We start from the raw sequence: 15,895 nt of genomic DNA, 5'->3' as shown, positions 1-15,895 counted from the left end.
TTGTCTTTGAGCGAAACTATTCCAAGTGAAGTTTACAACGTGTCTCCCTGTGTGTTACTTTGAGTCGAGGCTCATTCTGCACGAAAGCTTGAGAGGAGACGTTTGTCACATACACACACACACACACACACACATTTACGAACATCCGTGACATGTTTGAAGTCCCCTGACAGTGCGTTTACAGCTCAGTCTTGGCATTAACCTTTCAGCCTTTTTAATGTGCTGGGATGAGTGCAGACTGTGAACTAGAGGGACACCTACTGGTAGAACAGAACATGACATTAAATGCAGATGATGCCGTATTTAATGAAGAGATGTTTTATAGGCAGAGTGTTGTGACCCTTCTTGTTGGCACTCTGCGGTGATGTTCGACATCCTTCCAGCTGTTGTCACCAGCCGTCCCTCAGCCAGGTCTACATTATCACCCTGTGCTGTTGTACAGAGACATCTGAGGCGGCAGCCACACATCCAGACAAGGTGGTTGAGTGCTCGGGCTGAAGTGTTGTCCGTCAGCTGTCGGCAGCTCAGCCAAACGGCTCTGTCAGCGGCCAAAGAACACAGCTACTTGGCTCAAGCTCTGCCTCTCTCTCACCATCTTCACCTCCTCATTACTACTCTTTCCTCAATCTTTTTTTCTTTCGTCCCTCAGGTGATCAAGCAGTTGATGAAGAAGGAGTTCACCCTGGAGTTCTCCCGTGACCGCAAGTCCATGTCTGTCTACTGCACCCCTGTCAAGCCGGGCTCCCAGAGCAAGATGTTCATCAAGGCACGAATGATACACACACACACACACACACACACACACAGACTAACTCTTCATCGCTTCCATTTGTCTTCTCTTGTGTCATTGTGGTTCCTTCTCGCAGGGCGCTCCAGAGAGCGTGATTGAGCGCTGTCAGTACCTGCGGGTGGGAACAGCGAAGGTGGGTCTGACGCCAGCCCTGCGCGACCAGCTGCTGTCTAAGATCAAGGAGTGGGGCACGGGCAGGGACACCCTGCGTTGCCTGGCGCTGGCCACTCACGACGTCCCGCCACGCAAAGAGGACATGGACTTGGAGAATGCCAGCAAGTTTGCACAGTACGAGGTAAAGCAGACGTTCGTCTCAGGCATCCGATTTGATCAAATATGCTCAATTTTTAAGTCACAGGGAGTAAAGCACACTGGATTATTTTCCTTATTTCCCGGTAATGTGATTTTGCATGAGGTTTTCTTACTCCTGCAACAGATAAGTGATGAGTTTCACTCGGCTCGGTGTTAATTGGCGCGCTTGAGAGGTGCTGGCAGGCAGAATCTTTTAGACAGAGCTAGACATCTCCTGTGTTTCCAGTCTTCTTGCTCAGCTAACCTTCAGACTGGAGCTTCCCTTTTAACGGACAGACGTGAGAGCTGTATCGTTCTAACTGTAAGATGACAAATTGTTCCTTTTTCTAAAGTCCTTTCTGCTGCCGTCTGTCCATTGTTGCAATCGGAGCAGTGATGTAATCTCTAATCACTGGAGGCCTAAAGCTTTTACACTTGGAAACTAATTTTGTTTGGTATTTTATGCAGCACTACCTATGAAAAGAGGTTAATTCCATTTCTGTGGGAATGAGGGGAGATTCTGTCATCTCCTCTCCTTCTTTAATTGTCTCTCTCCGTTTCAGTTGGGTCTCACGTTCGTTGGCTGCGTGGGAATGCTGGACCCGCCCAGGAAGGAGGTGATCGGCTCGTTGAAACTGTGCAACGAGGCGGGCATCCGCGTCATCATGATCACGGGGGACAACAAGGGCACGGCCGTGGCCATCTGCAGACGGATTGGCATCTTCGGCGAAGATGAGGATGTGACGGGGAAGGCCTACACGGGACGCGAGTTCGACGACCTCCCGTTGGAGGCCCAGAAAGAAGCCGTCAAGCGGGCACGCTGCTTCGCCCGCGTCGAGCCGGCCCACAAGTCCAAAATCATCGGATTCCTGCAGGCGTTCGATGAGATCACCGCCATGGTGAGGAGAGGGGGTCTCTGTGAGGCTGCGCTCTCAGACACTGCTATCAAAAGCTGTCATCTCTGGTGCGCTCCGCTGCTTCCTGTCTGACACGCGTCTCAGAAGAGAGGGGTTGATCCGAGGGGGCGGTGTTGGAGGGAGGGAGTCTGCATTATCACCATTTGCCTGTCAGAGCAACCGGAGCAGTCTGGAGTCGCTTCAGGCCGTTAACTTGTAGTTAACCCTGTCTGGATCTGAGGCGATAATGAGACTTTGCCTCGTGAGAAAGTGGTTTGTTCGACCAATCTCTGTTTTATGAATAATCTCCCTGAATTGGTAATGTGGGCTCAATGTCAGGCTAAAGCTGTTTAGTTTACTTGAACTTTTAGCTTTTTGCTGCAGCTGTGTCCATAAAGGCTGCCACTGTTTACAAGTTAGTTTTGTCGTCGCAGACGGGAGATGGTGTGAACGACGCCCCGGCCCTGAAGAAAGCGGAGATTGGCATCGCCATGGGCTCCGGCACAGCGGTGGCCAAGTCGGCGTCTGAGATGGTGCTGTCTGACGACAACTTCTCCACCATAGTGGCCGCCGTGGAGGAGGGCAGAGCCATCTACAACAACATGAAGCAGTTCATCAGATACCTCATTTCCTCTAACGTGGGAGAAGTCGTCTGGTGAGGAAAGGGAGCTCACGCACGCACGCACCATCTGAGACGCACGTCTTCAGCGTCAGTCGGCTGATGTTGGTTTCTTCTCGCTCTCCATCTCCAGCATCTTCCTGACTGCCATCCTGGGTCTCCCCGAGGCTTTGATTCCAGTCCAGCTGCTGTGGGTGAACCTGGTGACCGACGGCCTGCCGGCCACCGCCCTGGGCTTTAACCCCCCAGACCTGGACATCATGGACAAACCCCCCCGCAACCCTAAGGAGCCCCTCATCTCTGGCTGGCTCTTCTTCAGATATATGGCCATTGGAGGTAGCGTCGGCTCAATGTGTGATCAAGTCGGGGTGGAGACGGTTTTGCAGTTTACAATTGAGGATGGGTTGAAACAAAAGTTGTTTGAATGTCCTGATATATGGAAAAGAATTATATGTAGATTGAAAGGAGACTTTTTCAAGGTGACTTTCTGTATTTTAATTTAGTCCATGACACTCGTTCTCAAATTTCTCAAACTCTTCCACCCCTCTTGTTGAGAGACGTCTATTAACGAGCTTACATAACTCATAGCATTCGAGAGGGAAAAAGATGGCTACTTTCAGATGGCTTATTCGGCACTCTTAGCTCACAGGAAGGTTTGTTACTTTTGATCTATTTAGTGAAAATGCTTTAGCGTGATGTTATTATAATTAGTTTCGATCCATCCCTAACTGGGTCATGGTTTGTTAGTGCGTGTCTGTAGAAACATGGCGGGGCAAAGTGGCGGACTCTGACTACGGACCATGGACTACCCCCTACGTAGATCTACTTGGCGGTAATCCTAGTGTCTGTTTCTCCCGTAGGATATGTGGGTCTTGGAACTGTGGGTGCTGCCACATGGTGGTACCTGTTTGACGAAGAGGGCCCAGAAGTGTCTTTCTATCAGCTGGTGAGTTGCAAACCATTGCTCTGCTCCGCTTGGTCTGTCTCCCTCAGCTGGCTGCCACATGGAGTCCCAGCCTCTGCACATAGTCCATCAAACCAGGTCACAGGGGTCCCGGTGACTTCCTGCCGGCAAACACAGAAAAACAAACACACACACACACACCTAATCCTTCTCTCTCTCTCTCTCTCTCTCTCTCTCTCTGTCTCTCCAGAGACACTTCATGCAGTGTACCGAGGACAACCCCATGTTCCAGGGCGTGGACTGCGTAGTGTTTGAATCTCGCTACCCCACAACCATGGCCCTGTCTGTGCTGGTCACCATCGAAATGTTCAACTCACTCAACAGGTCAGTCGTCCTCTGCTGCGAAGATGGGTCAATCAGGATGGAACGCTGCCGGCGGGAGAACAACCCAGTTTCCATCCGTCACAAACTTGTGTCGCTGCTGCTGAATGACTGTTTCGCTGTTTTTATTATAAGAACAATAATAATCAGCCACAGAGCTTGAGAAATGGAATAATTTGTCTGTTTCTAGAGGCAGGAACTAGAAGGAGCAGTGGTATGAACAGAAAACCCTCCCGGTGTTTTCGCCTGACAAAGTTATCCGTGTCAGTTTACACATGCTAACCTGGTTAGTGTCACCCATATAAGGAGGCAGACATGTCGTGACAAGTGAAACGTCTTCTCCATCATAATGCGTTTGACATCTTGTGAGCTTGCCGGAGTCCTTCTCATTTGATCTTTGCAACATGACAAGACGACTCTCATGGAAGTCGCTGATGGTGCAAATGTTTTGATCTATTCCAACTTCTTCCCCACCAGTTTGTCTGAGAACCAGTCCCTGCTCAGGATGCCTCCGTGGGTCAACTTGTGGCTGCTGGGAGCCATCATCGTCTCCCTCTCCCTGCACTTCTTAATCCTCTACGTCGAGCCTCTTCCGGTAAGTGTTCATCCGCGGGGCACCGGTGCACATTCAGCGGGCCGACTGTGGATCTATAACACGCTGCACCCTTAGAGACCGAATACTGAAGAACACAACCAAATGCAGAATCACTTGGCATCCCCTAGTGTGGCGGGCATGTCCCCCTTATGTCGTACTGCAACTTTTATTTTTATTTTTTTTAATGCTGCACGTGTTTTCTTCATTTGCTTGTGTTTGTTTCATTAAGCAACACTTGACTAAATGAATGACCATGTTTACATCAATTACTCACCCTGTGTCACGGTGAAACCGACAATAGTCGTGTTTTAGCAAAGATAATGTGTTTGGAAGTACTGAGCATAAGTCTGGATTTTTTGATTCTCTGTTCCCCTTGGAGGCACGAGAGAGAAACTCCTTCAAAGCTCACACAGAATAATGGAGGTCCAAAAGGTTATTTTTGTGGGGGTGGTGGTCCTTATCGTTGCATCGCGTTTGATCTATCGGGGACACTGCAGAAACGGCTTGGTTGCATTTCATCGTACAGCATCTGATGCGTTGTTGACAGAGTTTCTGACTTTAAAAGAAAATGTCCTCTGCCCTTCAGTTGATCTTCCAGGTGACCCCGCTACATTGGGCCCAGTGGATTGTGGTCCTGAAGATTTCCTTCCCAGTCATCCTCCTGGATGAGGCACTGAAGTACATCGCCAGGAATCATCTAGAAGGTATGTGCAGCCTCTTTGGTCCACTTTGCCCAAAGAATCGACTGACAGAATTGTGTGTGTTTGTATCGAATGAGTCTGAAATGTAAATGTTGTGATGTTAAATATCAGATTTTACTGATCTTTTTTCTCTCTTCCTCACCTTCTGTGAAAAGGCACTCTATTTATTCATGCCTCCTTTCCTCCCCATTAGAAAAAAAGGCTATATGCTTTATGCCTTCTAAATGATGCGTTTGTTTTCCCGACAGGTGATGAGGAGAAGAAATATCGGAGGAGGTGGCAGCAGCTGAACTGAGACCTCTCCCTCAACACACTCGCACACTTTGACACACGCCTACCCTCTTCCCTTTAGAGCTTGAACCCTTTCCTCTTTCTGTCCTCATTCCCAACACCTGCATGTCAAAAAAAAACACCACTAGCAATGAGCAGGGCTCGCATGAGAGTGTGTGTGTGTCTGTGTGTGTCTGTGTGTGTCAGCCAACTGCAGAGATGGAGGAAAGAAATGAAGATAAAACTGACCAGGGGTCTTCATTTTTTTTTTTTAGATTTCCGCTCATTGTTGTTTTTGGCTGTACAGTACAAAGGAGAGGGACGACGGGGGAGGAGAAAACTGAAGTTGTTTTTGCGTCCACACAAACATTCCGTTGGAGAACGTTACCGGGCTCTTGAGTTGGAGATGTCGTTCCTCCTAAATGTGGGAGTAGCTTCACGCCGCTTGGCTGCTTCCTTCGCCTCTTAAATCTCGGCTCACCGACTTGGCAAACGTGCATGAATAAAAAAATAATGTCAAACGGCAACCGAACCAGCATATCAGTCGAGTAGTCGTCAGCCGGTCACACAGCTAAGCCTCGCTTTAACGTCCATCTGCTGTGGAGTTTTTAGCTGTGGAACATCTGGAGGCCGATTGGGGCGGGAGGATGAAGCTCTGTGATATTTTGGACACAAAAATTGTCTCGGAGCATCATGTTGTTGCTCTCCCCTTTTTTAATTGAATCAGTTGTTCCGTACCCTGCACCAGCGTGCGTTTGTTTGTGTGTGTGTGTTTGTGTGTGTGGCCTTACTTGAATGAATTTGTCTGATCTGACTTGATAGTCGGCTAATCGCACAGACGATGTAGTGAATAAGTTATGGCAGGTAAACTGCTCGACTGCTTCAGTCTCACTTGGTCATGAATCCTTTGCGCGTTCGGCACATTCAGCATCCTTATGCCTTCTCCAGCCCACTGCACCTCCACATGGCAATATGTGGTGGCCATGAATGTGTTCCTGTGAGCCCCAACCACCGCCCACTCGCATGCGCCCCAACAGTGAGACTCTTGGTTCGAGGTCTCAAAGACTGCCCCTGATTGTCCCACTGGTTTGAGGCATGTTTATTAGGAATACCCTTGTTGTTGTTGTGGTTGTGCTTCCTGCGCCGCTCCTCCTGCTCTGTCAGTGCTTCAGCGACTCACTTTGGTATTGTTTGATAGTGACTAAATAGTAATGTATTTGACTGAATGAACCTGCGTGCTTTGGATTGTGTCTTTAAGTCTTAACTATGGGTTTCTGTGTGGGGGACTGGGTTCAGTGGTCTCTTTGGGCTCTCGTTGGTTCCTTGTGGGACAGAGGTGAGTGTGCACATTCCAATAACAACAAAAAACGATCCCGCTCGGTCAAAAATAGTTCAAACGAATTTGATAAAATGACGAGATCTTCTGCCTTTTCTTTTCTTTCCTTGCCGCCACACCAGTTAAGATACCTGCTTTAGAATATACAAGGAAAATCCCCCCTTAAACGATTCCAACAATAATGACCATCTGCTATTGCTCAGGAGACTATATGTAGTTGGTGTATTCATCGTTTTTGTTGCCTGGTGATTTCCAGTTCCACAGGCTCTCTGGGGCTAATTGTTGGAAGTGTACAGAAGGAAATTGCTCACTTAAAAGGGACATAGCATGAGAAAGAAACTCACTCTTTCGGTGCGTGTGCACACACATTTGGGTTTCTGGTAACTGTGAATTAAAACAACCCAGTCATGTTTTGTTTGCATCTAGATGAGACGACATGTGATTCAGCCATTCACGTTTGTCTCCCCTTCCCACGTCGCATGCAGGCTCGTCATAATTTCTAACAGTAGCTCCATTACGGCTCCACCACTGCCTTTGCAGAAGTGGGCCATATTTTTTTCTCTGCAAGCCAATCGGAGCAGACTGGGCTTTTTTGAGGGGGGGGGGCGGGGATCTTAAAGAGACAGTTGTCGAAATAGAGCTTTTCAGACGGGAGAATGCATCTATATTCAGACAGACGGTATGAGTAAAATAATGTGTTTTTTAGAACATCTAAGCATGTAAACGTGTTCTCGCAGAAGACTAAAACACAAGTATGAACTAATAATGTCTACTTTTTAAGTGGAAGTTGACCACGCCAATTAAAAGTAAGTTCCCTGTAAAGACATCACCAGATTGACAAAGAAATCCCGATGACGGTGTGAGAAGATTTAAGGGTGGAATATTCCTTCGCATTTTAGTCCAGAAACTGGATTCTGTCTGTAGTTAATGGCTTGATTCCAACTCCATTTGACATAAACGGCCTCTGCCTTACGTTTTTGTCTCAACACTGTGTGGCTTTGGCACCCCAGTCCAGACCAGCAGACCACTTGTCCAATGACTCTGTAACATGCTGGCAATCTGGCTACTAGGCTATATTTTATATATATATATATATATATATATATATATATTATTTACTACTGAATCCTCAACTCTGCAGAAGATGAGAATATGATCGCATGGCACCTTGTTACTGTAATAATAACCTATACAGTATTTAATTTGTTGATAATTCATCAATGAAATCTACTTACCAACAACACAGACCTGCGAGAACCCATTTTTTTATTTTTCTTTGAGCACATGGTATCTAAGGATCTTTTTGTTTTCTTACTGTTTCATAGAATAGAGAGGTTGTTTCTTCATTTTCCCCATGTGGTTTTTACAGTTGCTGGGGTTTTGTGTCTTTTACTGTAGGAAAAAAAAAGAATATGACGTTATCGTGTTTAAGATAGACAAGAATCATACTTACGCTAATAAATGACGATGACGCTGATCATTTCAGTGATGGTTAATCCGGTGTGAGAATGTTAAAGAATTTGTGAATGAACTGTGTCTGGTTTACACTGAGCGATAAGCAGTGATGGATTATGAAGTTTTATGACATGCATTGAAGGGCTTGGTGTGGATGCAGGCTCTGGAGACCCCTGACACTTGAAGTCCTCTACCATCTGTTAAAGAAAATAAGCACCGTGACTGACCGTGAAGGAGCGATCAGCCTCATATGAATAACATCGTCTCTAGAGCCTGAGTTCACCTCTGAGAAATTAAAAAGGATTCTCTGTCTTGCCTTGTTAATATTGACTGTGGACACAGAATTTTATAAATGACAAAGATGTGGAAATAAAGATAATTTATCTTGTTATTTATTCAGCGGTTGTGTTCTCTCTTTTTTTGGCATTTACTAAGAATATTAAATTCGAGAAATGTTCCTAAAAAAATAACGGTTGACTAACATTTAGTGGAATATTTATAATGTCATTTCTCAGTACTTTACAAACTCAAAATGTGTTTACATGCACAAAATCTGCAGCGCCCTGAATATGTTTCAAAAATGATTTTGTCAATGTGTTTTTAAAAGTTACATTAATGTTGATGCTGTGTTCGTGACAAAGGGCCTAGTTTTGAGAAGAGGTGGTACGGACACATGAGGTGTTGCGCTCTCACGGCTATCCGTGACAAGAGTGGATGCATGTGTCCAGGTGCTGGGTCAGAGAAAAAGCTGAAGACTTCAGATATGTGCTGGTCCATCCTAGACACTTCCACTCAACCTGTTCCCCTCCAACTGGGGTCTCGGGTGGTCTGTAAACATCACAAAGCATCAATCAGGAGGTTGTATTCTGCAGAAAAGAATATAAAAGAAACACATCAAATGTACATTATATTCTTCAAGAACAGATTAAATATGTTATTAATTCAGCAGAATGGCATAAAAATAATAAAAATGAGATCAATGGAAAATGTTATCTGTCCAAAAGAGTTGAAATGACCAAAGTGCAAACATTAATATTCAAACTAAACATTAATATTCAAACTAAAATCGCATGCAGGGATTTAAAAGGAACAATACTGCAACAATGAAACTCTTCATTTAGGATCTCGGTGAAATTAATCGACAGCATCAAATCGTAACCTCAGACCTGCAAACATGACGTGATGAGCAAAACTGGAAATATGTATTGCTTTCTGCTCAATCTGCGTGTCTTTCATTGACATCAAACCACATTCAGACATCCGATAAGTGTCATGACTTAACACATTCAAACACACAAAGAAAGCCCCATGAACGTGACAGATGGGCTTAAATCGATAAACCTTTGTAAAGGTTTTGTAAAATCAGAAGTCAAATAGCCTACAAACATTGTAAAAAATTACCAGAAGATAATTACTAAGAAACTAAAACACAAACTAGTGCCTGTATTCTAACGCAAGAATGAAAAAGCTTCAAGAAATGTACTTGTTTAAACGGATTTAGAACAGAGTGCAGAGTATGACTGATCTCCTTACAAACGCACAGCGGGTGCGTTGAAGCATTTGCACCAGCAGGGGGGGATGTTACGCCACTTCCCGCGTGTTGAAAGCTGTATGGTCATGTTTTAACTGTAACCCATCCTTCCTTCTCCAGAAGAAGATGCTCACAATGTCAACACAATCGGTCACATGATCCGTCTCCACCTGCCGCTTTACCTTACCTGAGGCCACCGTTTACTCCGAACTCTCACATGTGAGAGTGAAGCACACCCTCTCCGGGTTGGGGGGAGTTCCTGGAGAGAAGATGCGGGATCCAGAGAGCTGCAGGGGAATGGAAAGAGGACCTTATTAGTGTGAGCCTGTTCATTTCCACTCTGAGCCTCAGAGGGATGCAGGATGGAGGGAAGTCAGCAGGGGCAGAGTCCCAGTGAAACACACACACACACACACACACACACACACACACACACACACACACACGTGGCTGCTGTGAAAACGCAATACGGGAGTGATGAAGTTGTTGGGATGGACTAGGGTTGTTGTTGGGGGAATGGTGCAGAACGAGTGATTGCATTGGCTGCTCAGCTAAAGTCACCACATCAGGAGCAGGGTGCTCCCAAAAGCACAAAGCATGTAAAATGATCAGTACTTCCTTTTATATTTACTCTGAGGTGAACGACAGCAGGGATTTAACGCTGCAGTAGAACAAGGGCCTTGCATGCTCACACATGGCAGCCGAGATGAAGCAAGAGCTTCTCGCTGTGCAGCTGTGAGCACACACTTCTGGAACAGTGCCTTGAGACCGACAAAAGTTTGAAAGAAATACTTTATATGTTGGGGGATGTTTGTGCTGCGATGGAGGACACCCTGCCCCCTCATCCTGCGGTGTCAGCCGGCATATACTGCTAAATAATTCCACTTTACAAGACAGAATCTGAATCAGAACCATTTATTGCCAAGTAGGTTGGACATACAAGGAATTTGTCTTGATGCATAACATTAGAAGATAAGACAAATAAACACAGTGCAAGCCGATATGTAAAAAGACTTTACATAGAAAACATGAGGCTCTTATGAAATTAGATGTTTTGCTATAGATTAAATTACTCAACAGCATATAGAGTTAAACATGAGGATTTGCTGCATTTCGTTGTCATTATTTATTTATATTATTATTTAGTTTTTACTTTTCTGAAGTTAATGCAACATGATCAATCAATTAATTCATCAATTTATATATAAACTAGCTGAAGATTTCCCATTTTTTTTGAAGGTACAAAACATGAACGAAAATGTTAAAAATAATAAGATAACGAATAAAAGTTTAGCTCAAATCCAAATAAAACACAAACTTTTGGTTTAGTAACATTTTCAATGTGGGCATCTTACTTGTGTTTTTGTGGAGTTGTGCTCGTACTTTTACTTTAGGAACGGGTGTGAACACTTCCTCCTCTGGTCAAAGTCTAAAGCCTGCTCATGAACAAATACATTGTGTCAGTTAGATTATTTGACCTTGACAATGAACACACAACGAGAGCTTTCAGAAGGGGGGTGGTGGTTTATATACACATGATCAAATAGAGAATTGACATGGCTGTGGCAAAAAGATAAATTTAATTTAATATTTAATTGTTTATTTATAGTATTTTTAGTAATGTATGTGAGAATGCCAATTCAAAAAATATATAATTATGTTGAGAATGTGTGTTGCAGGAATTTTTTTACCAAACGTAATTTTTTAATTCCTGTTTGAACACAGGCTTTCTACTTAACCAGGAAACACACCTGTGGTGATGGGTACACACAAGATAAACACAAATAATGTAATTACTGATTAAGTGCTAACTTATCCTCTGCATCCGTTTGTTGTTACATTGTTATTGTGGAAACGTGAAACTTCCAGAGGTGAGTAGACGGTGATTAATATAATTGTTTGACTACTTACATGTAGAATAATGTAATCCAATATCCACTATATGTCAACTGAGCCTTTACATGGATGTGAGTGTGAGGTACAGGGGGAACTCTTCTGGTGATGTAATTAATTGAGATGGCCACAGTTGATAAACATGTTGGCCAGTAATGATAATGTTGCCCTCTGTAGTCACAGGTGACCATTCAGGTATCTTCACGATTTATCGAGACGTCCTCATGAATCGTCTCAACGGGCCCCGGCACCGCCAGCAGGGGCGCTGACCGCACTTTCGCTTTCCTTCAATCCGCCGCTTGTTGGATCCGATGTCAAATGGAGGAGCCGTGTCGATGATTCCACGTGTGGCGCCCTTACTATCTTATTGTGTCAACGTGGAACAATACATTGAACCGTAGGCCTATCAATCACAAATGGAGATACAATAGTGCAGCGAATAATGGCATGGCGGGAACGAGGCGGGTCTTAGGACCCGAGGATTAATTTATTGTCGAATAATAAAAGTTGGGGTTCTCCGTGAGCTCCCGACGTGCTTCAAAGCAGTTCCAAAGTGTGCACGGGCGCGCGCGCCGCGTGTTTGTGTGTGTGCGTGTGTGTGTGCGTATGACACCAGCGCGTTCTTCTTCTGAGGGGTGCACATTGCAGTGGCCCAACAATAGGCAGCTGTGCGGGCGGTGTGCAAACATTCAGCCGCTGGGTGTCTTCACTCTGCGGCTCCACCGCCGACCAGAGGCGAGTGAGTATCGGCCGCTCCGTCCGTGTCTTTTCCGGAAGAGAGGGGTGTGACTCATGGGACACGTCTCAGGGCAGCATTGCGATTCCTGCCGCACTTCTCCCGCAAGAAGCCCCCCCACCCCACCCCCCACGAGCCCCGGCGTGACAGTCGGCGGTGAGTAGAGTGGCTCAAAGAGGCGACGCCGCGCGTCCGAACCCGGACGTCCCTTCTGGATCCCTCTTGACGGGAGCTGCCGCCTCAGAGGGGCTCAAATACGGGTGAGTGAAACTTTAAAGAGCCTCTCATCTCAAGTGCATCGCTGTTTTTTTTAGACATGGCTTTGAGGGTTGAGGGAATGGAAGCAGGGTGGCCGGGGTGTAGAATATAGGGGAAGTGTAGCTCTGCGCGTGCATTACAGATGGAGCTCCCCGCAGGTGTCTCCTCGCCGTGGTCTATTGTTGTTCAGTGAATCGCTCGCCCGAGGGCACACAAGGATGTATTGACTCTTCTGCAGTTTTTTTAATAGCACTTTATACAAACACGCGCACTCACATACACACCCACACACACACACACACGCGCGCGTGCGATAATGAGCCATTAATCTGTGCCATGCACCTGTTTATGGCAATAAACTCATTAATTCATATTTCCACAAAAACAACAGTTTTTTGAATTATTATTAATTACTGTTGTACTTTATACACCCAGTGATTTATACAAAATAAAACAATAACAATACAAATATTAAATTCATATTTATGTTTGTACACATACATTAACACGTATTAGCACAGACATATACATACATATATATATATATATATATGTATGTGTGCATGCGTCCAGATATACAATATTTTGGTATTTTACATTGTAAATTGGATTTCTTTTGGGTTAGGAGGACAAAATAAGGGATTGAAATATGTCGTTTTAAGCTCTGGTTAAAAGAAATGAGCGTAATTCAATATCTTCGACTTTTGGTAACAATGATTTAACAATAAATACAAGTGGACTTCTTTAATAAAACGAATGGAGGTTTGTTGCCACATGTTTATGGACCTCTGTTCCGTCACCGTCAGCATGATTGTGCTAATAACTGTACAGTTGCTGTTTTGATAGGGTCTATTTTGGAAGAATTCTATGATAAAATGGAAAATGATTTCAGCGCTCTGAAATGACTGTCTAATTTAAACAATCATGTCGGCCTCAAATAGTGCTCATTTGACCCTGTTCACAAGTAATGTAATCCCTCCTTCATGAGGCACGGGGTGGAATTGTTGACTCTGAATTTAGTTGAGAAATGACTTTTTAAATAAATTGACTCTCCAGTGCTTCTTTTTGGGTCTGTGTGTGTTCTTGCTGAGCTTTTCAACTTCCCCTCTTGTGCATTCACATAGATTTGTGCATGCAAAAGGACTGGGATGCACTGTAAGACGGGCTTGTGTCAGGATTTTGAGCGAGATTAAATGCTTTTCCAATCTTAGCCCAGGATCATGTTGCTTGGCATTGGGTCCTGAGTAATTTTGACTCGCATTTGCATCCTTACTGTATTGTTTGGCGTTAATTAGCAACTCCAACATCACTTCTGCTTCTCTTGCCCACTTTCTGTTGCTCAGCGTGCTGACGGCTGTAACTCTGGGATTTGGTAATCATATCAGAGCTGCGACCCAGCTCCTGGAAAAAGAGGACATGTAAGCAGCTTGCAGCTCCTTCAGCCCCTGTGGGAAATCACTTGAATGAGGCAGGGAAAGTAAATCAGCATTGTGTGTGTGTGTGTGTGTCCTCGGGTGAGTGTGTGCAGGTTTTGGTGTATAGTGTTCTTACTAGAGTCTTTAATAAATGTCATAAACCGTTTAACACCGAGGCCTGGCCGTCATCCACCCGTATTATGTCAGGCAGCTCGACTCCTGAGAATCAGAGAATAGACAGAAGGCGTCTCTGCTCCTCTCCTGGTCTGTGCTGGTTAGTGAAGGCTGCTGCACCCTGCTGCTTCTTTTATTGCCACAGTCTTTCTATTTCTGCCTACTTACCAATTGGTTGTGATCACTAAATCACTGAAGAGGTACATGCAACCTCTAGGAAGTGCTTTTCTTTTTATACGGCCAAATTGTGTGTGTGTGTGTGTGTGTGTACGCGTGTGTGTATGTGCGTGCGTCCATTAACACTAATGGTCAAGCACTCAGAATGGAGGGAAACTGAAATCAGAGTGTGGCTATGACCAAGATGGGTGAGGCATGAGAAGGGTTTGATGCGTTGACGTACTGTATATCCATTAAAAGTATGAGTGTACTAAAAAGGCGTCCGAAAACCAAAGGTCACTTTCATTTTTCGTATGTTTTTAGAGACGAGAAGCTGAAAGGTTAGTTGTTCCTGTTAGTTGCACTGTTGGCGGTATTTAGCGGTCAGCTAGGATCCGCCAGCTCAGGCGTTGCCTCGTTGAGAGCTTTGAGAAGGCCAAAGATATGGAATGATTTTCATATTGAACACTTTTGTAATGAGCAATTTAGAAAAATAACAATTACAGTAAAAAGCGGTGTGAACACTTTAACGGAGTCGTTCCCCTCAGAGATGTAAGACAACTAGTAATGTGTGAGTGAGCAGTGTTAAGACGCTCAGCCTTGTGGAATCCACAGTGATGGGCTCTTTATTCGATGTGTGACAGACTTTCATCTTCCAGCTGTGGGAGGTTTCTGTTACTAATCTGGTACCGTCAGCACTGCGGCCGCCACCTCCTCTGTGAGCCAGCCTTCACTTCCAGGAAGATCTCCTGGTGTGTTTGTGGAATCGCTCCAGAGTGATCTTTCACGGTGCTTTAACACAAAGTTACCAGTAATGCAGGTAACCTTTCCATCTGCTTGCGGTGACGAGTAGAAAGCAGGTTCAGAATAATATGTGATGCATTGTTTCTAAAGGGGTGTTTATCTTCCATATGTTTGTGTGTTAGATAATCTATTGATGCACCATGCGAATGAGCAGAAGCTCCTTATTTTGTGGCAAAATAAAAAACAACTGTTTATTCGGAGCAGAGTATGTACAATAACCCAGCAGACATAGTGTGTTACTGCAGCGATATTATTACGTCTTATTAATGTCCTTTTTCAAGTCTCCTGACTTTTGGCATATGAGATACTTCTACATCGTTGGAGTACTCTCTTGCCAACTCTTTCTTGCTTCCAAGCTCTGAGGCAGCGTGCACCCCATATTTATTGTGTTCACATGGACACAAATCAGGACTTCACTTAACCAGCACCATGCTGCTGGGATTCTTGTCCACGTCCTCAGTATTTGGTACACACTGAACAACTTCAAGTCATCCATAAATTCCTGCTTCCGCGTCAAGTGCACAATTGCTTTAGCAACGCTCTTTCTTCACGATTCATAAGGTTCATGTTGGGTTTACACTATTAGAGCTAGATCAGGGAATATCAGCTGAACATATCACAGCATACATCTATTAAAGTGAACAACTTGGTTGACTGCAGAGGGCCCAAAGAAAAACCTCCAAGAAAAAA

At 44.8% G+C, this 15,895-nt stretch overlaps 2 protein-coding genes across 6 annotated transcripts in view; both read left to right on the top strand.

Moving 5' to 3' along the window:
* atp2a3 (ATPase sarcoplasmic/endoplasmic reticulum Ca2+ transporting 3) overlaps positions 1-8,637 on the top strand; it is a 33,484-nt gene extending 24,847 nt beyond the window's left edge. Inside the window, exons 12-21 of the mRNA XM_056405946.1 lie at positions 650-766; positions 867-1,085; positions 1,645-1,980; positions 2,412-2,632; positions 2,730-2,932; positions 3,457-3,542; positions 3,751-3,884; positions 4,359-4,476; positions 5,063-5,180; positions 5,426-8,637. Coding sequence (XP_056261921.1) covers positions 650-766; positions 867-1,085; positions 1,645-1,980; positions 2,412-2,632; positions 2,730-2,932; positions 3,457-3,542; positions 3,751-3,884; positions 4,359-4,476; positions 5,063-5,180; positions 5,426-5,472 — 1,599 coding nt within the window. The 3' untranslated portion in view covers positions 5,473-8,637. The remainder of the gene's footprint in view (positions 1-649; positions 767-866; positions 1,086-1,644; positions 1,981-2,411; positions 2,633-2,729; positions 2,933-3,456; positions 3,543-3,750; positions 3,885-4,358; positions 4,477-5,062; positions 5,181-5,425) is intronic.
* A 3,401-nt stretch (positions 8,638-12,038) lies between these two features.
* camkk1a (calcium/calmodulin-dependent protein kinase kinase 1, alpha a) overlaps positions 12,039-15,895 on the top strand; it is a 59,962-nt gene continuing 56,105 nt past the window's right edge. Inside the window, exon 1 of one of the 5 annotated variants that reach the window (XM_056440792.1) lies at positions 12,039-12,658. The gene's annotated coding sequence lies outside the window, so the exon portion shown is untranslated. Of the gene's footprint in view, positions 12,659-13,999; positions 14,075-15,895 lie in introns of those variants that run through there. The other 4 variants (XR_008834815.1, XM_056440802.1, XM_056440774.1 and 1 more) reach the window with 4 other exon arrangements.

This window comes from Pseudoliparis swirei, chromosome 3, assembly GCF_029220125.1.
Source record: "Pseudoliparis swirei isolate HS2019 ecotype Mariana Trench chromosome 3, NWPU_hadal_v1, whole genome shotgun sequence".
Classification (NCBI taxonomy): domain Eukaryota; kingdom Metazoa; phylum Chordata; class Actinopteri; order Perciformes; family Liparidae; genus Pseudoliparis; species Pseudoliparis swirei.
The sequence above is the reverse complement of the archived record's forward strand: the minus strand, read 5'-3'. Positions and strand labels throughout refer to the sequence as shown.